General features: G+C 55.2%; 2 protein-coding genes across 2 annotated transcripts in view; both read left to right on the plus strand.

The window, feature by feature from the left end:
- NF1 (neurofibromin 1) overlaps positions 1–25,736 on the plus strand; it is a 331,965-nt gene that overhangs the window by 230,923 nt on the left and 75,306 nt on the right. Inside the window, exons 54-55 of the mRNA XM_076058585.1 lie at positions 14,420–14,546; positions 17,637–17,768. Of these exons, the coding sequence (XP_075914700.1) occupies positions 14,420–14,546; positions 17,637–17,768 (259 nt within the window). The remainder of the gene's footprint in view (positions 1–14,419; positions 14,547–17,636; positions 17,769–25,736) is intronic.
- On the plus strand, positions 18,196–20,875 carry LOC142908224 (uncharacterized; the record flags this gene model as incomplete). Its single annotated transcript, XM_076058584.1, has 1 exon — positions 18,196–20,875. A coding segment is annotated over one exon (2,583 nt), but the record flags the coding sequence as incomplete, so codon positions are not given.

The raw sequence follows: 25,736 nt of genomic DNA on the forward strand, positions 1-25,736 counted from the left end.
CGCTCGACTCATTCTGTGTGTTCAACCACAGGGTGAGTCACTCAGTCACTCACTCACTCACTCAGTCAGTCACTCACTCACTCACTCAGTCACTCACTCAGTCACTCACTCACTCACTCAGTCACTCACTCACTCACTCAGTCACTCAGTCACACCCTCTACTCAGCGGGGACTGGCCTCTTGGAGCAGAACCTCCACACGCTCGACTCATTCTGTGTGTTCAACCACAGGGTGAGTCACTCAGTCACTCAGTCAGTCAGTCACTCAGTCACTCACCAAGTCACCCACCAAGTCACTCACTCACGAAGTCACTCACCAAGTCACTCACCGTGTCACACTCACCGTGTAGAGTCCTGAGGAAATGTTCATGGAGACCCGCCTGTCACTCACTCACTCAGTCACTCACCAAGTCACTCACCAAGTCACTCACCAAGTCACTCACCGTGTCACTCATTCGCCGTGTAGAGTCCTGAGGAGGTGTTTATGGAGACCCGCCTGTCACTCACTCACTCACTCAGTCACTCACTCAGTCACTCACCAAGTCACTCACTCAGTCACTCAGTCACTCAGTCACTCAGTCACACCCTCTACTCAGCGGGGACTGGCCTCTTGGAGCAGAACCTCCACACGCTCGACTCATTCTGTGTGTTCAACCACAGGGTGAGTCACTCAGTCACTCACTCAGTCACTCACTCAGTCACTCACTCACTCACTCAGTCACTCACTCAGTCACTCACTCACTCACTCAGTCACTCACTCACTCAGTCACTCACTCACCAAGTCACTCACCCACCGTGTAGAGCCCTGAGGAGGTGTTTATGGAGACCCGCCTGTCACTCACTCACTCACTCAGTCACTCACCAAGTCACTCACTCACTCAGTCACTCACTGTGTCACTCACTGTGTAGAGTCCTGAGGAGGTGTTTATGGAGACCTGCCTGTCACTCACTCACTCACTCACTGAGTCACTCACTCACTCACCAAGTCACTCACTGTGTCACTCACTGTGTAGAGCCCTGAGGAGGTGTTTATGGAGACCCGCCTGCCCCTCACTCACCAAGTCACTCACCAAGTCACTCACCAAGTCACTCACCGTGTCACCCACACACTCACCCACCGTGTAGAGCCCTGAGGAGGTGTTTATGGAGACCCGCCTGTCACTCACCCAGTCACTCACTCAGTCACTCACCGTGTCACTCACCGTGTCACTCACTGTGTACAGCCCTGAGGAGGTGTTTATGGAGACCCGCCTGTCACTCACTCACTCACTCAGTCACTCAGTCACTCACCAAGTCACTCACTCAGTCACTCACCGTGTCACTCACTGTGTATGTAGAGTCCTGAGGAGGTGTTTATGGAGACCCGCCTGTCACTCACTCACTCACTCAGTCACTCACCGTGTCACTCACCGTGTCACTCACTGTGTATGTAGAGTCCTGAGGAGGTGTTTATGGAGACCCGCCTGTCACTCACTTACTCAGTGACTCACTCACTCACTCAGTCACTCAGTCACTCACTCACTCAGTCACTCACTCAGTCACTCAGTCACTCACTCACTCAGTCACTCAGTCACACCCTCTACTCAGCGGGGACTGGCCTCTTGGAGCAGAACCTCCACACGCTCGACTCATTCTGTGTGTTCAACCACAGGGTGAGTCACTCAGTCACTCACTCAGTCACTCACTCAGTCACTCAGTCAGTCACTCAGTCAGTCACTCACTCAGTCACTCACTCAGTCACTCAGTCACTCACTCACTCAGTCACTCAGTCACTCAGTTACTCAGTCACTCACTCAATCACTCAGTCACTCACTCACTCAGTCACTCACTCACTCACTCAGTCACTCAGTCACACCCTCTACTCAGCGGGGACTGGCCTCTTGGAGCAGAACCTCCACACGCTCGACTCATTCTGTGTGTTCAACCACAGGGTGAGTCACTCAGTCACTCACTCACTCACTCAGTCAGTCACTCACTCACTCACTCAGTCACTCACTCAGTCACTCACTCACTCACTCAGTCACTCACTCACTCAGTCACTCACTCACCAAGTCACTCACCCACCGTGTAGAGCCCTGAGGAGGTGTTTATGGAGACCCGCCTGTCACTCACTCACTCACTCAGTCACTCACCAAGTCACTCACTCACTCAGTCACTCACTGTGTCACTCACTGTGTAGAGTCCTGAGGAGGTGTTTATGGAGACCTGCCTGTCACTCACTCACTCACTCACTGAGTCACTCACTCACTCACCAAGTCACTCACTGTGTCACTCACTGTGTAGAGCCCTGAGGAGGTGTTTATGGAGACCCGCCTGCCCCTCACTCACCAAGTCACTCACCAAGTCACTCACCAAGTCACTCACCGTGTCACCCACACACTCACCCACCGTGTAGAGCCCTGAGGAGGTGTTTATGGAGACCCGCCTGTCACTCACCCAGTCACTCACTCAGTCACTCACCGTGTCACTCACCGTGTCACTCACTGTGTACAGCCCTGAGGAGGTGTTTATGGAGACCCGCCTGTCACTCACTCACTCACTCACTCAGTCACTCACCGTGTCACTCACTAAGTCACTCACTCAGTCACTCACCAAGTCACTCACCCACTGTGTAGAGCCCTGAGGAGGTGTTTATGGAGACCCGCCTGTCACTCACCCAGTCACTCACTCAGTCACTCACCGTGTCACTCACCGTGTCACTCACTGTGTACAGCCCTGAGGAGGTGTTTATGGAGACCCGCCTGTCACTCACTCACTCACTCAGTCACTCAGTCACTCACCAAGTCACTCACTCAGTCACTCACCGTGTCACTCACTGTGTATGTAGAGTCCTGAGGAGGTGTTTATGGAGACCCGCCTGTCACTCACTCACTCACTCAGTCACTCACCGTGTCACTCACCGTGTCACTCACTGTGTATGTAGAGTCCTGAGGAGGTGTTTATGGAGACCCGCCTGTCACTCACTCACTCACTCAGTCACTCACCAAGTCACTCACTCACTCAGTCACTCACTGTGTCACTCACTGTGTAGAGTCCTGAGGAGGTGTTTATGGAGACCTGCCTGTCACTCACTCACTCACTCACTGAGTCACTCACTCACTCACCAAGTCACTCACTGTGTCACTCACTGTGTAGAGCCCTGAGGAGGTGTTTATGGAGACCCGCCTGCCCCTCACTCACCAAGTCACTCACCAAGTCACTCACCAAGTCACTCACCGTGTCACCCACACACTCACCCACCGTGTAGAGCCCTGAGGAGGTGTTTATGGAGACCCGCCTGTCACTCACCCAGTCACTCACTCAGTCACTCACCGTGTCACTCACCGTGTCACTCACTGTGTACAGCCCTGAGGAGGTGTTTATGGAGACCCGCCTGTCACTCACTCACTCACTCAGTCACTCAGTCACTCACCAAGTCACTCACTCAGTCACTCACCGTGTCACTCACTGTGTATGTAGAGTCCTGAGGAGGTGTTTATGGAGACCCGCCTGTCACTCACTCACTCACTCAGTCACTCACCGTGTCACTCACCGTGTCACTCACTGTGTATGTAGAGTCCTGAGGAGGTGTTTATGGAGACCCGCCTGTCACTCACTTACTCAGTGACTCACTCACTCACTCAGTCACTCAGTCACTCACTCACTCAGTCACTCACTCAGTCACTCAGTCACTCACTCACTCAGTCACTCAGTCACACCCTCTACTCAGCGGGGACTGGCCTCTTGGAGCAGAACCTCCACACGCTCGACTCATTCTGTGTGTTCAACCACAGGGTGAGTCACTCAGTCACTCACTCAGTCACTCACTCAGTCACTCAGTCAGTCACTCAGTCAGTCACTCACTCAGTCACTCACTCAGTCACTCAGTCACTCACTCACTCAGTCACTCAGTCACTCAGTTACTCAGTCACTCACTCAATCACTCAGTCACTCACTCACTCAGTCACTCACTCACTCACTCAGTCACTCAGTCACACCCTCTACTCAGCGGGGACTGGCCTCTTGGAGCAGAACCTCCACACGCTCGACTCATTCTGTGTGTTCAACCACAGGGTGAGTCACTCAGTCACTCAGTCACTCAGTCACTCAGTCACTCACTCAGTCACTCAGTCACTCACTCAGCCACTCAGTCACTCACTCACTCAGTCACTCAGTCACTCACTCACTCAGTCACTCACTCACTCAGTCACTCACTCACTCACCCACTCAGTCACTCAGTCAGTCACTCAGTCAGTCAGTCACTCAGTCACTCACCAAGTCACCCACCAAGTCACTCACTCACGAAGTCACTCACCAAGTCACTCACCGTGTCACACTCACCGTGTAGAGTCCTGAGGAAATGTTCATGGAGACCCGCCTGTCACTCACTCACTCAGTCACTCACCAAGTCACTCACCAAGTCACTCACCAAGTCACTCACCGTGTCACTCATTCGCCGTGTAGAGTCCTGAGGAGGTGTTTATGGAGACCCGCCTGTCACTCACTCACTCACTCAGTCACTCACTCAGTCACTCACCAAGTCACTCACTCAGTCACTCAGTCACTCAGTCACTCAGTCACTCAGTCACACACTCACTAACTCAGTCACTCAGTCACTCACTCAGTCACTCACTCACTCAGTCACTCAGTCACACCCTCTACTCAGCGGGGACTGGCCTCTTGGAGCAGAACCTCCACACGCTCGACTCATTCTGTGTGTTCAACCACAGGGTGAGTCACTCAGTCACTCACTCACTCACTCAGTCAGTCACTCACTCACTCACTCAGTCACTCACTCAGTCACTCACTCACTCACTCAGTCACTCACTCACTCACTCAGTCACTCAGTCACACCCTCTACTCAGCGGGGACTGGCCTCTTGGAGCAGAACCTCCACACGCTCGACTCATTCTGTGTGTTCAACCACAGGGTGAGTCACTCAGTCACTCAGTCACTCAGTCACTCAGTCACTCACCAAGTCACCCACCAAGTCACTCACTCACGAAGTCACTCACCAAGTCACTCACCGTGTCACACTCACCGTGTAGAGTCCTGAGGAAATGTTCATGGAGACCCGCCTGTCACTCACTCACTCAGTCACTCACCAAGTCACTCACCAAGTCACTCACCAAGTCACTCACCGTGTCACTCATTCGCCGTGTAGAGTCCTGAGGAGGTGTTTATGGAGACCCGCCTGTCACTCACTCACTCACTCAGTCACTCACTCAGTCACTCACCAAGTCACTCACTCAGTCACTCAGTCACTCAGTCACTCAGTCACTCAGTCACACCCTCTACTCAGCGGGGACTGGCCTCTTGGAGCAGAACCTCCACACGCTCGACTCATTCTGTGTGTTCAACCACAGGGTGAGTCACTCAGTCACTCACTCAGTCACTCACTCAGTCACTCACTCACTCACTCAGTCACTCACTCAGTCACTCACTCACTCACTCAGTCACTCACTCACTCAGTCACTCACTCACCAAGTCACTCACCCACCGTGTAGAGCCCTGAGGAGGTGTTTATGGAGACCCGCCTGTCACTCACTCACTCACTCAGTCACTCACCAAGTCACTCACTCACTCAGTCACTCACTGTGTCACTCACTGTGTAGAGTCCTGAGGAGGTGTTTATGGAGACCTGCCTGTCACTCACTCACTCACTCACTGAGTCACTCACTCACTCACCAAGTCACTCACTGTGTCACTCACTGTGTAGAGCCCTGAGGAGGTGTTTATGGAGACCCGCCTGCCCCTCACTCACCAAGTCACTCACCAAGTCACTCACCAAGTCACTCACCGTGTCACCCACACACTCACCCACCGTGTAGAGCCCTGAGGAGGTGTTTATGGAGACCCGCCTGTCACTCACCCAGTCACTCACTCAGTCACTCACCGTGTCACTCACCGTGTCACTCACTGTGTACAGCCCTGAGGAGGTGTTTATGGAGACCCGCCTGTCACTCACTCACTCACTCAGTCACTCAGTCACTCACCAAGTCACTCACTCAGTCACTCACCGTGTCACTCACTGTGTATGTAGAGTCCTGAGGAGGTGTTTATGGAGACCCGCCTGTCACTCACTCACTCACTCAGTCACTCACCGTGTCACTCACCGTGTCACTCACTGTGTATGTAGAGTCCTGAGGAGGTGTTTATGGAGACCCGCCTGTCACTCACTTACTCAGTGACTCACTCACTCACTCAGTCACTCAGTCACTCACTCACTCAGTCACTCACTCAGTCACTCAGTCACTCACTCACTCAGTCACTCAGTCACACACTCTACTCAGCGGGGACTGGCCTCTTGGAGCAGAACCTCCACACGCTCGACTCATTCTGTGTGTTCAACCACAGGGTGAGTCACTCAGTCACTCACTCAGTCACTCACTCAGTCACTCAGTCAGTCACTCAGTCAGTCACTCACTCAGTCACTCACTCAGTCACTCAGTCACTCACTCACTCAGTCACTCAGTCACTCAGTTACTCAGTCACTCACTCAATCACTCAGTCACTCACTCACTCAGTCACTCACTCACTCACTCAGTCACTCAGTCACACCCTCTACTCAGCGGGGACTGGCCTCTTGGAGCAGAACCTCCACACGCTCGACTCATTCTGTGTGTTCAACCACAGGGTGAGTCACTCAGTCACTCAGTCACTCAGTCACTCAGTCACTCACTCAGTCACTCAGTCACTCACTCAGCCACTCAGTCACTCACTCACTCAGTCACTCAGTCACTCACTCACTCAGTCACTCACTCACTCAGTCACTCACTCACTCACCCACTCAGTCACTCAGTCAGTCACTCAGTCAGTCAGTCACTCAGTCACTCACCAAGTCACCCACCAAGTCACTCACTCACGAAGTCACTCACCAAGTCACTCACCGTGTCACACTCACCGTGTAGAGTCCTGAGGAAATGTTCATGGAGACCCGCCTGTCACTCACTCACTCAGTCACTCACCAAGTCACTCACCAAGTCACTCACCAAGTCACTCACCGTGTCACTCATTCGCCGTGTAGAGTCCTGAGGAGGTGTTTATGGAGACCCGCCTGTCACTCACTCACTCACTCAGTCACTCACTCAGTCACTCACCAAGTCACTCACTCAGTCACTCAGTCACTCAGTCACTCAGTCACTCAGTCACACACTCACTAACTCAGTCACTCAGTCACTCACTCAGTCACTCACTCACTCAGTCACTCAGTCACACCCTCTACTCAGCGGGGACTGGCCTCTTGGAGCAGAACCTCCACACGCTCGACTCATTCTGTGTGTTCAACCACAGGGTGAGTCACTCAGTCACTCACTCACTCACTCAGTCAGTCACTCACTCACTCACTCAGTCACTCACTCAGTCACTCACTCACTCACTCAGTCACTCACTCACTCAGTCACTCACTCACCAAGTCACTCACCCACCGTGTAGAGCCCTGAGGAGGTGTTTATGGAGACCCGCCTGTCACTCACTCACTCACTCAGTCACTCACCAAGTCACTCACTCACTCAGTCACTCACTGTGTCACTCACTGTGTAGAGTCCTGAGGAGGTGTTTATGGAGACCTGCCTGTCACTCACTCACTCACTCACTGAGTCACTCACTCACTCACCAAGTCACTCACTGTGTCACTCACTGTGTAGAGCCCTGAGGAGGTGTTTATGGAGACCCGCCTGCCCCTCACTCACCAAGTCACTCACCAAGTCACTCACCAAGTCACTCACCGTGTCACCCACACACTCACCCACCGTGTAGAGCCCTGAGGAGGTGTTTATGGAGACCCGCCTGTCACTCACCCAGTCACTCACTCAGTCACTCACCGTGTCACTCACCGTGTCACTCACTGTGTACAGCCCTGAGGAGGTGTTTATGGAGACCCGCCTGTCACTCACTCACTCACTCACTCAGTCACTCACCGTGTCACTCACTAAGTCACTCACTCAGTCACTCACCAAGTCACTCACCCACTGTGTAGAGCCCTGAGGAGGTGTTTATGGAGACCCGCCTGTCACTCACCCAGTCACTCACTCAGTCACTCACCGTGTCACTCACCGTGTCACTCACTGTGTACAGCCCTGAGGAGGTGTTTATGGAGACCCGCCTGTCACTCACTCACTCACTCAGTCACTCAGTCACTCACCAAGTCACTCACTCAGTCACTCACCGTGTCACTCACTGTGTATGTAGAGTCCTGAGGAGGTGTTTATGGAGACCCGCCTGTCACTCACTCACTCACTCAGTCACTCACCGTGTCACTCACCGTGTCACTCACTGTGTATGTAGAGTCCTGAGGAGGTGTTTATGGAGACCCGCCTGTCACTCACTCACTCACTCAGTCACTCACCAAGTCACTCACTCACTCAGTCACTCACTGTGTCACTCACTGTGTAGAGTCCTGAGGAGGTGTTTATGGAGACCTGCCTGTCACTCACTCACTCACTCACTGAGTCACTCACTCACTCACCAAGTCACTCACTGTGTCACTCACTGTGTAGAGCCCTGAGGAGGTGTTTATGGAGACCCGCCTGCCCCTCACTCACCAAGTCACTCACCAAGTCACTCACCAAGTCACTCACCGTGTCACCCACACACTCACCCACCGTGTAGAGCCCTGAGGAGGTGTTTATGGAGACCCGCCTGTCACTCACCCAGTCACTCACTCAGTCACTCACCGTGTCACTCACCGTGTCACTCACTGTGTACAGCCCTGAGGAGGTGTTTATGGAGACCCGCCTGTCACTCACTCACTCACTCAGTCACTCAGTCACTCACCAAGTCACTCACTCAGTCACTCACCGTGTCACTCACTGTGTATGTAGAGTCCTGAGGAGGTGTTTATGGAGACCCGCCTGTCACTCACTCACTCACTCAGTCACTCACCGTGTCACTCACCGTGTCACTCACTGTGTATGTAGAGTCCTGAGGAGGTGTTTATGGAGACCCGCCTGTCACTCACTTACTCAGTGACTCACTCACTCACTCAGTCACTCAGTCACTCACTCACTCAGTCACTCACTCAGTCACTCAGTCACTCACTCACTCAGTCACTCAGTCACACCCTCTACTCAGCGGGGACTGGCCTCTTGGAGCAGAACCTCCACACGCTCGACTCATTCTGTGTGTTCAACCACAGGGTGAGTCACTCAGTCACTCACTCAGTCACTCACTCAGTCACTCAGTCAGTCACTCAGTCAGTCACTCACTCAGTCACTCACTCAGTCACTCAGTCACTCACTCACTCAGTCACTCAGTCACTCAGTTACTCAGTCACTCACTCAATCACTCAGTCACTCACTCACTCAGTCACTCACTCACTCACTCAGTCACTCAGTCACACCCTCTACTCAGCGGGGACTGGCCTCTTGGAGCAGAACCTCCACACGCTCGACTCATTCTGTGTGTTCAACCACAGGGTGAGTCACTCAGTCACTCAGTCACTCAGTCACTCAGTCACTCACTCAGTCACTCAGTCACTCACTCAGCCACTCAGTCACTCACTCACTCAGTCACTCAGTCACTCACTCACTCAGTCACTCACTCACTCAGTCACTCACTCACTCACCCACTCAGTCACTCAGTCAGTCACTCAGTCAGTCAGTCACTCAGTCACTCACCAAGTCACCCACCAAGTCACTCACTCACGAAGTCACTCACCAAGTCACTCACCGTGTCACACTCACCGTGTAGAGTCCTGAGGAAATGTTCATGGAGACCCGCCTGTCACTCACTCACTCAGTCACTCACCAAGTCACTCACCAAGTCACTCACCAAGTCACTCACCGTGTCACTCATTCGCCGTGTAGAGTCCTGAGGAGGTGTTTATGGAGACCCGCCTGTCACTCACTCACTCACTCAGTCACTCACTCAGTCACTCACCAAGTCACTCACTCAGTCACTCAGTCACTCAGTCACTCAGTCACTCAGTCACACACTCACTAACTCAGTCACTCAGTCACTCACTCAGTCACTCACTCACTCAGTCACTCAGTCACACCCTCTACTCAGCGGGGACTGGCCTCTTGGAGCAGAACCTCCACACGCTCGACTCATTCTGTGTGTTCAACCACAGGGTGAGTCACTCAGTCACTCACTCACTCACTCAGTCAGTCACTCACTCACTCACTCAGTCACTCACTCAGTCACTCACTCACTCACTCAGTCACTCACTCACTCAGTCACTCACTCACCAAGTCACTCACCCACCGTGTAGAGCCCTGAGGAGGTGTTTATGGAGACCCGCCTGTCACTCACTCACTCACTCAGTCACTCACCAAGTCACTCACTCACTCAGTCACTCACTGTGTCACTCACTGTGTAGAGTCCTGAGGAGGTGTTTATGGAGACCTGCCTGTCACTCACTCACTCACTCACTGAGTCACTCACTCACTCACCAAGTCACTCACTGTGTCACTCACTGTGTAGAGCCCTGAGGAGGTGTTTATGGAGACCCGCCTGCCCCTCACTCACCAAGTCACTCACCAAGTCACTCACCAAGTCACTCACCGTGTCACCCACACACTCACCCACCGTGTAGAGCCCTGAGGAGGTGTTTATGGAGACCCGCCTGTCACTCACCCAGTCACTCACTCAGTCACTCACCGTGTCACTCACCGTGTCACTCACTGTGTACAGCCCTGAGGAGGTGTTTATGGAGACCCGCCTGTCACTCACTCACTCACTCACTCAGTCACTCACCGTGTCACTCACTAAGTCACTCACTCAGTCACTCACCAAGTCACTCACCCACTGTGTAGAGCCCTGAGGAGGTGTTTATGGAGACCCGCCTGTCACTCACCCAGTCACTCACTCAGTCACTCACCGTGTCACTCACCGTGTCACTCACTGTGTACAGCCCTGAGGAGGTGTTTATGGAGACCCGCCTGTCACTCACTCACTCACTCAGTCACTCAGTCACTCACCAAGTCACTCACTCAGTCACTCACCGTGTCACTCACTGTGTATGTAGAGTCCTGAGGAGGTGTTTATGGAGACCCGCCTGTCACTCACTCACTCACTCAGTCACTCACCGTGTCACTCACCGTGTCACTCACTGTGTATGTAGAGTCCTGAGGAGGTGTTTATGGAGACCCGCCTGTCACTCACTTACTCAGTGACTCACTCACTCACTCAGTCACTCACCAAGTCACTCACCAAATCACTCACTCACCGTGTAGAGCCCTGAGGAGGTGTTTATGGAGACCCGCCTGTCACTCACTCACTCACCAAGTCACTCACTCACCAAGTCACTCACCAAGTCACTCACCGTGTCACTCACCGTGTCACTCACTGTGTATGTAGAGTCCTGAGGAGGTGTTTATGGAGACCCGCCTGTCACTCACTCACTCACTGTGTCACTCACCGTGTAGAGCCCTGAGGAGGTGTTTATGGAGACCCGCCTGTCACTCACCAAGTCACTCACTCACTCAGTCACTCACCAAGTCACTCACTAAGTCACTCACTGTGTATGTAGAGCCCTGAGGAGGTGTTTATGGAGACCTGCCTGTCACTCAGTCACTCACTCAGTCACCGTGTCACTCAGTCACTCACCAAGTCACTCACTGTGTCACTCACCGTGTCACTCACTGTGTAGAGCCCTGAGGAGGTGTTTATGGAGACCCGCCTGTCACTCACTCACTCACTCACCGTGTCACTCACTGTGTCACTCACTGTGTCACCCACACACTCACTCACTGTGTATGTAGAGTCCTGAGGAGGTGTTTATGGAGACCCGCCTGCCACTCACCAAGTCACTCACTCACTCAGTCACTCATCAAGTCACTCACTAAGTCACTCACTGTGTATGTAGAGCCCTGAGGAGGTGTTTATGGAGACCTGCCTGTCACTCAGTCACCGTGTCACTCAGTCACTCACCAAGTCACTCACTGTGTCACTCACCGTGTCACTCACTGTGTAGAGCCCTGAGGAGGTGTTTATGGAGACCCGCCTGTCACTCACTCACTCACTCACCAAGTCACTCACTGTGTCACTCACTGTGTCACCCACACACACACTCACTGTGTATGTAGAGTCCTGAGGAGGTGTTTATGGAGACCCACCTGTCACTCACCAAGTCACTCACTGTGTCACCCACACACTCACTCACTGTGTAGAGCCCTGAGGAGGTGTTTATGGAGACCCGCCTGTCACTCACTCACTCACTCACCAAGTCACTCACTGTGTCACTCACTGTGTCACCCACACACTCACTCACTGTGTAGAGCCCTGAGGAGGTGTTTATGGAGACCCGCCTGTCACTCAGTCACTCACTCAGTCACTCAGTCACTCACCAAGTCACTCACCGTGTCACTCACTAACTCACTCACTGTGTGTGTAGAGCCCTGAGGAGGTGTTTATGGAGACCCACCTGTCACTCACCAAGTCACTCACTGTATCACCCACACACTCACTCACTGTGTAGAGTCCTGAGGAGGTGTTTATGGAGACCCGCCTGTCACTCACTCACCAAGTCACTCACTGTGTCACTCACTGTGTCACTCACTGTGTCACTCACTGTGTGTGTAGAGCCCTGAGGAGGTGTTTATGGAGACCCGCCTGTCACTCACTCAGTCACTCACTCACTCACCGTGTCACTCACCGTGTCACTCACTGTGTCACCCACACACACACTCACTGTGTATGTAGAGTCCTGAGGAGGTGTTTATGGAGACCCGCCTGCCACTCACTCACTCAGTCACTCACCAAGTCACTCACCAAGTCACTCACCAAGTCACTCACCAAGTCACTCACCAAGTCACTCACCAAGTCACTCACTGTGTCACTCACTGTGTAGAGCCCTGAGGAGGTGTTTATGGAGACCCGCCTGTCACTCACTCACTCAGTCACTCACCAAGTCACTCACCAAGTCACTCACCAAGTCACTCACCAAGTCACTCACCAAGTCACTCACCAAGTCACTCACTGTGTCACTCACTGTGTAGAGCCCTGAGGAGGTGTTTATGGAGACCCGCCTGTCACTCACTCACTCACTCACCAAGTCACTCACCAAGTCACCCACACACTCACTCACTGTGTAGAGCCCTGAGGAGGTGTTTATGGAGACCCGCCTGTCACTCACTCACTCACTCACCAAGTCACTCACCGTGTCACTCACCGTGTCACTCACTGTGTGTAGAGCCCTGAGGAGGTGTTTATGGAGACCCGCCTGTCACTCACTCACTCACTCACCAAGTCACTCACTGTGTCACTCACTGTGTCACTCACTGTGTCACTCACTGTGTAGAGTCCTGAGGAGGTGTTTATGGTGACCCGCTTGCCCCTCACTCACTCACTCACTGTGTCACTCACTGAGTCACTCACTGAGTCACTCACCAAGACACTCACTAACACACTCACTGTGTGTAGAGCCCTGAGGAGGTGTTTATGGAGACCCGCCTGCCCCTCACTCACTCACTCACCGTGTCACTTACTGTGTCACTCACTAAGTCACTCACTCACTCACTCACCAAGTCACTCACTGTGTCACTGTGTAGAGTCCTGAGGAGGTGTTTATGGAGACCCGCCTGCCCCTCACTCACTCACTCACCGTGTCACTCACTGTGTCACTCACTAAGTCACTCACTCACTCACTAAGTCACTCACTGTGTCACTGTGTAGAGCCCTGAGGAGGTGTTTATGGAGACCCACCTGTCACTCACTCACTCACTCACCGTGTCACTCAGTCACTCACCAAGTCACTCACTGTATCACCCACACACTCACTCACTGTGTAGAGCCCTGAGGAGGTGTTTATGGAGACCCGCCTGCCCCTCACTCACTCACTCACCGTGTCACTCACTGTGTCACTCACTAAGTCACTCACTCACTCACTCACCAAGTCACTCACTGTGTCACTGTGTAGAGCCCTGAGGAGGTGTTTATGGAGACCCACCTGTCACTCACTCACTCACTCACTCACCGTGTCACTCAGTCACTCACCAAGTCACTCACTGTATCACCCACACACTCACTCACTGTGTAGAGCCCTGAGGAGGTGTTTATGGAGACCCGCCTGTCACTCACTCACTCACTGTGTCACTCACTGTGTCACTCACTGAGTCACTCACTGAGTCACTCACTAAGTCACTCACTGTGTAGAGCCCTGAGGAGGTGTTTATGGAGACCCGCCTGTCACTCACTCACTCACTGTGTCACTCACTGAGTCACTCACTGAGTCACTCACTGAGTCACTCACTAAGTCACTCACTGTGTAGAGCCCTGAGGAGGTGTTTATGGAGACCCGCCTGTCACTCACTCACTCACTCAGTCACTCACTCACTAAGTCACTCACCGTGTCACTCACTGTGTCACTCACTAAGTCACTCACTAAGTCACTCACTAACTCACTCACTCACTGTGTAGAGCCCTGAGGAGGTGTTTATGGAGACCCGCCTGTCACTCAGTCACTCACTAAGTCACTCACTGTGTCACTCACTGTGTAGAGCCCTGAGGAGGTGTTTATGGAGACCCGCTTGCCCCTGGACTGGCACTGCAAGCAGATGGACCACTTTGTGGGGCTCAACTTCAACTCCAGCTTCAACTTCGCCCTCGTCGGACACCTCCTCAAAGGTGGTGGCGTCCTCATAACGTCGTCATCATCGTCATCATCATCTACATCATCGTCATCATCATTGTCGTCATCATCGTCATCGTTGTCATCATCTACATCATCTACATCATCATTGTCATCGTCATCATCATTGTCATCTACATCATCATTGTCATCTACATCATCATTGTCATCTACATCATCATTGTCATCTACATCATCATTGTCATTATCATCGTCATCATCGTGATCGTCATCATCGTCATCATCGTCATCATCATCGTCGTCCTTATAATGTCACGTCGTCATTGTCATCGTTGTCATCATCTACATCATCGTCATCGTCGTCATCGTTGTCATCATCTACATCATCGTCATCATCGTCATCGTTGTCATCATCTACATCATCGTCATCATCGTCATCATCGTCATCATCATCATCATCGTTGTCCTTATAATGTCACGTCGTCATTGTCATCGTTGTCATCATCTACATCATCGTCATCGTCGTCATCGTTGTCATCATCTACATCATCGTCATCGTCGTCATCGTTGTCATCATCTACATCATCGTCATCATCGTCATCGTTGTCATCATCTACATCATCGTCATCGTCGTCATCGTTGTCATCATCTACATCATCGTCATCGTCGTCATCGTTGTCATCATCTACATCATCGTCATCGTCGTCATCGTTGTCATCATCTACATCATCGTCATCATCGTCATCGTTGTCATCATCTACATCATCGTCATCATCGTCATCGTTGTCATCATCTACATCATCGTCATCGTCGTCATCATCATCGTTGTCATCATCTACATCATCGTCATCATCGTCATCATCATCGTTGTCATCATCTACATCATCGTCATCATCATCGTTGTCATCATCTACATCATCGTCATCATCGTCATCATCATCGTTGTCATCATCTACATCATCGTCATCATCGTCATCATCATCGTTGTCATCATCTACATCATCGTCATCATCGTCATCATCATCGTTGTCATCATCTACATCATCGTCGTCATCGTCGTCCTCATAACGTCACGTCGTCATCGTCGTCATCATCATCGTCGTCATCATTGTCATCTACATCATCATCGTCGTCATCATCGTCTTCATCGTCATCATCGTCATCGTCATCATCGTCATCATCATCATCATCGTCGTCATCTACATCGTCATCTACATCGTCATCATCGTCTTCATCGTGATCGTCATCATCATTGTCATCTACATCATCATTGTCATTATCATCGTCTTCATCGTCATCATCATCACCATCATCGTCATCGTCGTGGTCATCATCGTAATCATCATCACCATCATCATCGTTATCAGCATCTAGAACTTTGTGATTGTAGTTGTGGTGGTTTGTGGTTGTTGTGGTGGTAGTTGTGGTGATGTTGGTGGTTGTAGTGATGGTAGTTGTGGTGGTTTGTGGTTGTTGTGGTTGTTGTGGTGGTAGTTGTGGTGATGTTGGTGGTTGTAGTGATTGTAGTTGTGGTGGTGGTGGTTTGTGGTTGTTGTGGTGGTAGTTGTGGTGATGTTGGTGGTTGTAGTGATGGTAGTTGTGGTGGTGGTTGTGGTGGTGGTGATGGTGGTAGTTGTGGTGATGTTGGTGGTTGTAGTGATTGTAGTTGTGGTGGTGGTTTGTGGTTGTTGTGGTGGTAGTTGTGGTGATGTTGGTGGTTGTAGTGATTGTAGTTGTGGTGGTTTGTGGTTGTTGTGGTGGTAGTTGTGGTGATGTTGGTGGTTGTAGTGATGGTAGTTGTGGTGGTGGTTGTGGTGGTGGTGATGGTGGTAGTTGTGGTGATGTTGGTGGTTGTAGTGATTGTAGTTGTGGTGGTTTGTGGTTGTTGTGGTGGTAGTTGTGGTGATGTTGGTGGTTGTAGTGATGGTAGTTGTGGTGGTGGTTTGTGGTTGTTGTGGTGGTAGTTGTGGTGATGTTGGTGGTTGTAGTGATTGTAGTTGTGGTGGTGGTGGTTTGTGGTTGTTGTGGTGGTAGTTGTGGTGATGTTGGTGGTTGTAGTGATGGTAGTTGTGGTGGTGGTGGTTGTGGTTGTTGTGGTGGTAGTTGTGGTGATGTTGGTGGTTGTAGTGATTGTAGTTGTGGTGGTGGTTGTTTGTGGTTGTTGTGGTGGTAGTTGTGGTGATGTTGGTGGTTGTAGTGATTGTAGTTGTGGTGGTGGTGGTTTGTGGTTGTTGTGGTGGTAGTTGTGGTGATGTTGGTGGTTGTAGTGATTGTAGTTGTGGTGGTTTGTGGTTGTTGTGGTGGTAGTTGTGGTGATGTTGGTGGTTGTAGTGATGGTAGTTGTGGTGGTGGTGGTTTGTGGTTGTTGTGGTGGTAGTTGTGGTGATGTTGGTGGTGGTTGTGATGGTGGTGGTTGTGATGGTGGTGGTTGTGATGGTGGTTGTGGTGGTGATAATAGTGGTTGTGGTGGTTTATGGTTGTTGTGGTGGTGGTGATGGTTGTGATGGTGGTTGTGGTGGTGATGGTGATGGTGGTGATGGTGGTGATGGTGGTGGTGGTGATCGTGGTGGTGATGGTGGTGGTGATGGTGACGGTGGTGGTGATGGTGGTGGTGGTGATCGTGGTGGTTGTGGTTGTGATGGTGGTTGTGGTGGTGATGGTGGTGGTTGTGGTTGTGATGCTGGTTGTGATGGTGGTTGTGGTTGTGATGGTTGTTGTGGTTGTGATGGTGGTTGTGGTGGTTGTGATGGTGGTTGTGGTTGTTATGGTGGATGTGATGGTGGTTGTGATGGTGGTTGTGGTTGTGGTGGTTGTGATGGTGGTGGTTGTGATGGTGGTTGTGATGGTGGTTGTGATGGTGGTTGGGGTGCTGATGGTGGTTGTGGTGGTGGTTGTGGTGGTTGTGATGGTTGTGGTTGTGGTGTTTGTGGTTGTGATTGTGATGGTTGTGGTTGTGGTGTTTGTGGTTGTGTTTGTGATGGTTGTGGTGTTTGTGGTTGTTGTTGTTGTGGTTGTGATGGTTGTAATTGTGGTTGTGATGGTTGTGGTTGTGGTGTTTGTGGTTGTGGTGTTTGTGGTTGTGCTTGTGATGGTTGTTGTGGTTGTGGTGTTTGTGGTTGCTCCAGGCTACCGGCACCCCAGTGCAGGCACGGTGGCTCGCACTGTGAGGATCCTGCACACGCTGCTGGCCCTTGTCGCCAAACACCAGAACTGTGACCGCTTCGAGGTGAACCTGCAGAGCATCGCCTACCTCGCCGGTGAGCCTCACCCACCCACTCACCCACTCGCTCACCCACTCACTCACCCACTCGCTCACTCGCTCGCTCACCCACTCGCTCACCCACTCGCTCACCCACTCGCTCACTCACTCGCTCACCCGCTCGCTCACCCACTCGCTCACCCACTCGCTCACCCACTCGCTCACCCGCTCGCTCACCCACTCGCTCACCCGCTCGCTCACCCACTCGCTCACCCACTCGCTCACTCACTCGCTCACCCACTCGCTCACTCACTCGCTCACCCACTCGCTCACCCACTCACTCACCCACTCAGTCACTCAGTCACTCACCCACTCACTCGCTCACCCGCTCGCTCAGTCACTCGCTCACCCGCTCACCCACTCGCTCACCCACTCGCTCACCCGCTCACCCACTCGCTCACCCCACCACTCGCTCACCCACTCGCTCACCCACTCGCTCACCCACTCGCTCACCCACTCAGTCACTCAGTCACTCACTCACTCACTCGCTCACCCACTCACTCACCCCACCACTCGCTCACCCACTCGCTCACCCACTCGCTCACCCACTCGCTCACCCACTCAGTCACTCAGTCACTCACCCACTCACTCGCTCACCCGCTCGCTCAGTCACTCGCTCACCCACTCGCTCACCCACTCGCTCAGTCACTCGCTCAGTCACTCAGTCACTCACTCACCCCACCACTCGCTCACCCACTCGCTCGCTCACCCGCTCGCTCACTCACCCACTCGCTCACCCACTCGCTCACCCGCTCGCTCACCCACTCGCTCACCCACTCGCTCACCCACTCGCTCACCCACTCGCTCACCCACTCACTCAGTCACTCACTCAGTCACTCACTCACCCACTCACTCAGTCACTCAGTCATCCGCTCACCCACTCACTCGCTCACCCACTCACTCACTCGCTCACCCACTCACTCGCTCACCCACTCGCTCACCCGCTCGCTCACCCACTCGCTCACCCACTCGCTCACTCGCTCACCCAACCACTCGCTCACCCAACCACTCGCTCACCCAACCACTCGCTCACCCACTCAGTCACTCACTCACTCACTCGCTCACCCACTCGCTCAGTCATTCAGTCACTCAGTCACTCGCTCACTCACTTGCTCACCCACTCGCTCACCCACTCACTCACCCACTCACTCAGTCACTCGCTCACCCACTCGCTCACCCACTCACTCACCCACTCGCTCACCCACTCACTCACTCGCTCACCCAACCACTCGCTCACCCACTCGCTCACCCACTCGCTCAGTCATTCAGTCACTCAGTCACTCACTCGCCCCACCACTCGCTCACCCACTCAGTCACTCAGTCACTCACTCACCCCACCACTCGCTCACCCACTCGCTCGCTCACCCACTCGCTCACCCAACCACTCGCTCACTCACCCACTCACTCACTCACTCACACACTCACCCACTCACTCACACACTCACTCACTCGCTCACCCACCCGCTCAGTCACTCAGTCACTCGCTCACCCACTCGCTCAGTCACTCAGTCACTCGCTCACCCACTCACTCACCCACTCGCTCACCCACTCACTCACTCAGTCACTCACCCACTCGCTCACCCACTCACTCGCTCACCCACTCACTCACACACTCAGTCACTCAGTCACTCGCTCACCCACTCGCTCACCCACTCTCTCACCCACTCGCTCACCCACTCGCTCACCCACTCGCTCACCCACTCGCTCACCCACTCGCTCACCCACTCGCTCACCCACTCGCTCACCCACTCGCTCACCCACTCGCTCACCCGCTCGCTCACTCACTCGCTCACTCGCTCGCTCACCCGCTCGCTCACCCACTCGCACACCCACTCGCTCACCCGCTCGCTCACCCACTCGCTCACCCACTCACTCACTCGCTCACCCAACCACTCGCTCACTTACCCACTCACTCGCTCACCCACTCGCTCACCCACTCGCTCACCCACTCGCTCACCCGCTCGCTCACCCACTCGCTCAGTCACTCGCTCACCCACTCGCTCACCCACTCGCTCAGTCACTCGCTCACCCGCTCGCTGACCCACTCGCTCACCCACTCACTCAGTCACTCAGTCACTCACCCACTCACCCACTCTCTCACCCACCCACTCACTCACGCACCCACCCACTCACCCGCTCGCTCACCCACTCGCTCACCCACTCACTCACCCACTCGCTCACCCACTCGCTCGCTCACCCACTCGCTCACCCACTCGCTCGCTCACCCGCTCGCTCGCTCACCCACTCGCTCACCCACTCGCTCACCCACTCGCTCGCTCACCCACTCAGTCACTCAGTCACTCACTCACCCCACCACTCGCTCACCCACTCGCTCGCTCACCCGCTCGCTCACTCACCCACTCGCTCACCCACTCGCTCACCCACTCGCTCACCCACTCGCTCACCCGCTCGCTCACCCACTCGCTCAGTCACTCGCTCACCCACTCGCTCACCCACTCGCTCAGTCACTCGCTCACCCACTCACTCACTCACTCGCTCACCCACTCGCTCACTCACCCACTCGCTCACCCACTCGCTCACCCGCTCGCTCACCCACTCGCTCACCCACTCGCTCACCCGCTCGCTCACCCACTCACTCACCCACTCGCTCACTCGCTCACCCACTCGCTCACCCACTCACTCACCCACTCACTCACTCACTCAGTCACTCAGTCACTCGCTCACCCACTCGCTCACCCACTCGCTCACCCACTCGCTCACCCGCTCGCTCACCCACTCGCTCACCCGCTCGCTCACCCACTCGCTCACCCACTCGCTCACTCGCTCACCCAACCACTCGCTCACCCAACCACTCGCTCACCCAACCACTCGCTCACCCACTCAGTCACTCAGTCACTCACTCACTCACTCGCTCACCCACTCGCTCAGTCATTCAGTCACTCAGTCACTCGCTCACTCACTTGCTCACCCACTCGCTCACCCACTCACTCACCCACTCGCTCACCCACTCGCTCACCCACTCGCTCACCCACTCGCTCACCCACTAGCTCAGTCACTCGCTCACCCACTCACTCGCTCACCCACTCACTCACCCACTCACTCACCCACTCGCTCACCCACTCGCTCACCCACTCGCTCACCCACTCGCTCACCCACTCGCTCACCCACTCGCTCACCCACTCACTCACCCACTCGCTCACCCACTCGCTCACCCGCTCGCTCACCCACTCGCTCACCCACTCGCTCACCCGCTCGCTCACCCACTCGCTCACCCACTCGCTCACCCACTCGCTCACCCACTCGCTCACCCACTCGCTCACCCACTCAGTCACTCAGTCACTCACTCACTCGCTCACCCACTCGCTCACCCACTCGCTCACCCACTCGCTCACCCGCTCGCTCACCCACTCGCTCACCTGCTCGCTCACCCACTCGCTCACCCGCTCGCTCACCCACTCGCTCACCCACTCACCACTCGCTCACCCAACCACTCGCTCACCCAACCACTCGCTCACCCACTCAGTCACTCACTCACTCGCTCACTCACTCGCTCACCCACTCGCTCAGTCATTCAGTCACTCAGTCACTCACTCACTCACTTGCTCACCCACTCGCTCACCCACTCACTCACTCACTCGCTCACCCACTCGCTCACTCACTCGCTCACCCACTCACTCACCCACTTGCTCACTCACTCACCTACTCACTCGCTCGCTCACCCACTCACTCACCCACTCGCTCACCCACTCACTCACCCAATCACTCGCTCACCCACTCGCTCACCCACTCGCTCACCCACTCGCTCACCCACTCGCTCACCCACTCAGTCACTCAGTCACTCGCTCACCCAACCACTCGCTCACCCAACCACTCGCTCACCCACTCGCTCAGTCATTCAGTCACTCGCTCACCCACTCGCTCACCCACTCGCTCACCCACTCACTCACCCACTCACTCACCCACTCACTCACCCACTCGCTCACCCACTCGCTCACCCACTCGCTCACCCACTCGCTCTCTCGCTCACCCACTCGCTCACCCACTCGCTCACCCACTCGCTCACCCACTCGCGCACCCACTCACTCACCCACTCGCTCACACACTCGCTCTCTCGCTCACCCACTCGCTCACCCACTCGCTCACCCACTCACTCACCCACTCGCTCACCCACTCACTCACCCACTCGCTCACCCACTCGATCACCCACTCGCTCACCCGCTCGCTCACCCACTCGCTCACCCACTCGCTCACCCGCTCGCTCACCCACTCGCTCACCCACTCGCTCACCCACTCGCTCACCCACTCGCTCACCCACTCACTCAGTCACTCACTCAGTCACTCACTCACCCACTCACTCAGTCACTCAGTCATCCGCTCACCCACTCACTCGCTCACCCACTCACTCACTCGCTCACCCTTTCACTCGCTCACCCACTCGCTCACCCGCTCGCTCACCCACTCGCTCACCCACTCGCTCACCCAACCACTCGCTCACCCAACCACTCGCTCACCCAACCACTCGCTCACCCACTCAGTCACTCACTCACTCACTCGCTCACCCACTCGCTCAGTCATTCAGTCACTCAGTCACTCGCTCACTCACTTGCTCACCCACTCGCTCACCCACTCACTCACCCACTCACTCAGTCACTCGCTCACCCACTCGCTCACCCACTCACTCACCCACTCGCTCACCCACTCACTCACTCGCTCACCCAACCACTCGCTCACCCACTCGCTCACCCACTCACTCACCCACTCACTCACTCACTCAGTCACTCAGTCACTCGCTCACCCACTCGCTCACCCACTCGCTCACCCACTCGCTCACCCGCTCGCTCACCCACTCGCTCACCCGCTCGCTCACCCACTCGCTCACCCACTCGCTCACTCGCTCACCCAACCACTCGCTCACCCAACCACTCGCTCACCCAACCACTCGCTCACCCACTCAGTCACTCAGTCACTCACTCACTCACTCGCTCACCCACTCGCTCAGTCATTCAGTCACTCAGTCACTCGCTCACTCACTTGCTCACCCACTCGCTCACCCACTCACTCACCCACTCGCTCACCCACTCGCTCACCCACTCGCTCACCCACTCGCTCACCCACTAGCTCAGTCACTCGCTCACCCACTCACTCGCTCACCCACTCACTCACCCACTCACTCACCCACTCGCTCACCCACTCGCTCACCCACTCGCTCACCCACTCGCTCACCCACTCGCTCACCCACTCGCTCACCCACTCACTCACCCACTCGCTCACCCACTCGCTCACCCGCTCGCTCACCCACTCGCTCACCCACTCGCTCACCCGCTCGCTCACCCACTCGCTCACCCACTCGCTCACCCACTCGCTCACCCACTCGCTCACCCACTCAGTCACTCAGTCACTCACTCACTCGCTCACCCACTCGCTCACCCACTCGCTCACCCACTCGCTCACCCGCTCGCTCACCCACTCGCTCACCTGCTCGCTCACCCACTCGCTCACCCGCTCGCTCACCCACTCGCTCACCCACTCACCACTCGCTCACCCAACCACTCGCTCACCCAACCACTCGCTCACCCACTCAGTCACTCACTCACTCGCTCACTCACTCGCTCACCCACTCGCTCAGTCATTCAGTCACTCAGTCACTCACTCACTCACTTGCTCACCCACTCGCTCACCCACTCACTCACTCACTCGCTCACCCACTCGCTCACTCACTCGCTCACCCACTCACTCACCCACTTGCTCACTCACTCACCTACTCACTCGCTCGCTCACCCACTCACTCACCCACTCGCTCACCCACTCACTCACCCAATCACTCGCTCACCCACTCGCTCACCCACTCGCTCACCCACTCGCTCACCCACTCGCTCACCCACTCAGTCACTCAGTCACTCGCTCACCCAACCACTCGCTCACCCAACCACTCGCTCACCCACTCGCTCAGTCATTCAGTCACTCGCTCACCCACTCGCTCACCCACTCGCTCACCCACTCACTCACCCACTCACTCACCCACTCGCTCACCCACTCGCTCACCCACTCGCTCACCCACTCGCTCTCTCGCTCACCCACTCGCTCACCCACTCGCTCACCCACTCGCTCACCCACTCGCGCACCCACTCACTCACCCACTCGCTCACACACTCGCTCTCTCGCTCACCCACTCGCTCACCCACTCGCTCACCCACTCACTCACCCACTCGCTCACCCACTCACTCACCCACTCGCTCACCCACTCGATCACCCACTCGCTCACCCGCTCGCTCACCCACTCGCTCACCCACTCGCTCACCCGCTCGCTCACCCACTCGCTCACCCACTCGCTCACCCACTCGCTCACCCACTCGCTCACCCACTCACTCAGTCACTCACTCAGTCACTCACTCACCCACTCACTCAGTCACTCAGTCATCCGCTCACCCACTCACTCGCTCACCCACTCACTCACTCGCTCACCCACTCACTCGCTCACCCACTCGCTCACCCGCTCGCTCACCCACTCGCTCACCCACTCGCTCACTCGCTCACCCAACCACTCGCTCACCCAACCACTCGCTCACCCAACCACTCGCTCACCCACTCAGTCACTCACTCACTCACTCGCTCACCCACTCGCTCAGTCATTCAGTCACTCAGTCACTCGCTCACTCACTTGCTCACCCACTCGCTCACCCACTCACTCACCCACTCACTCAGTCACTCGCTCACCCACTCGCTCACCCACTCACTCACCCACTCGCTCACCCACTCACTCACTCGCTCACCCAACCACTCGCTCACCCACTCGCTCACCCACTCGCTCAGTCATTCAGTCACTCAGTCACTCACTCGCCCCACCACTCGCTCACCCACTCAGTCACTCAGTCACTCACTCACCCCACCACTCGCTCACCCACTCGCTCGCTCACCCACTCGCTCACCCAACCACTCGCTCACTCACCCACTCACTCACTCACACACTCACCCACTCACTCACACACTCACTCACTCGCTCACCCACTCGCTCAGTCACTCAGTCACTCGCTCACCCACTCGCTCAGTCACTCAGTCACTCGCTCACCCACTCACTCACCCACTCGCTCAGTCACTCAGTCACTCGCTCACCCACTCACTCACCCACTCGCTCACCCACTCACTCACTCAGTCACTCACCCACTCGCTCACCCACTCACTCGCTCACCCACTCACTCACACACTCAGTCACTCACTCAGTCACTCACTCAGTCACTCACCCACTCGCTCACCCACTCACTCACCCACTCACTCACACACTCACTCACTCACTCACCCACTCACACACTCACTCACTCACTCACACACTCACTCACTCACTCACACACACACTCACCCACTCACTCACACACTCACTCACTCGCTCACCCACTCGCTCACTCACCCACTCTCTCACCCCCTCGCTCACCCGCTCGCTCACCCGCTCGCTCACCCACTCGCTCACCCACTCGCTCACCCACTCGCTCACCCGCTTGCTCACCCACTCGCTCACCCACTCGCTCACCCGCTCGCTCACCCACTCGCTCACCCACTCACCCACTCGCTCACCCACTCGCTCACCCACTCGCTCACCCACTCGCTCACCCCACCACTCGCTCACCCGCTCGCTCACCCACTCGCTCACCCACTCGCTCACCCACTCGCTCGCTCACCCGCTCGCTCACCCACTCGCTCACCCACTCGCTCACCCACTCGCTCACCCACTCGCTCACCCACTCAGTCACTCAGTCACTCACTCACCCCACCACTCGCTCACCCACTCAGTCACTCAGTCACTCACCCACTCGCTCACCCACTCGCTCACCCACTCGCTCACCCACTCGCTCACCCACTCGCTCGCTGACCCACTCGCTCACTCAGTCACTCACCCACTCGCTCACCCACTCGCTCACCCACTCGCTCACCCACTCGCTCACCCACTCGCTCACCCACTCGCTCACCCAACCACTCGCTCACCCAACCACTCGCTCACCCACTCAGTCACTCA

The sequence above is a fragment of the Petromyzon marinus genome (assembly GCF_048934315.1).
Source record: "Petromyzon marinus isolate PM22_M1 ecotype Great Lakes invasive population chromosome 77 unlocalized genomic scaffold, UKy_Petmar_22M1.pri1.0 chr77_unloc.1, whole genome shotgun sequence".
Lineage (NCBI taxonomy): Eukaryota > Metazoa > Chordata > Hyperoartia > Petromyzontiformes > Petromyzontidae > Petromyzon > Petromyzon marinus.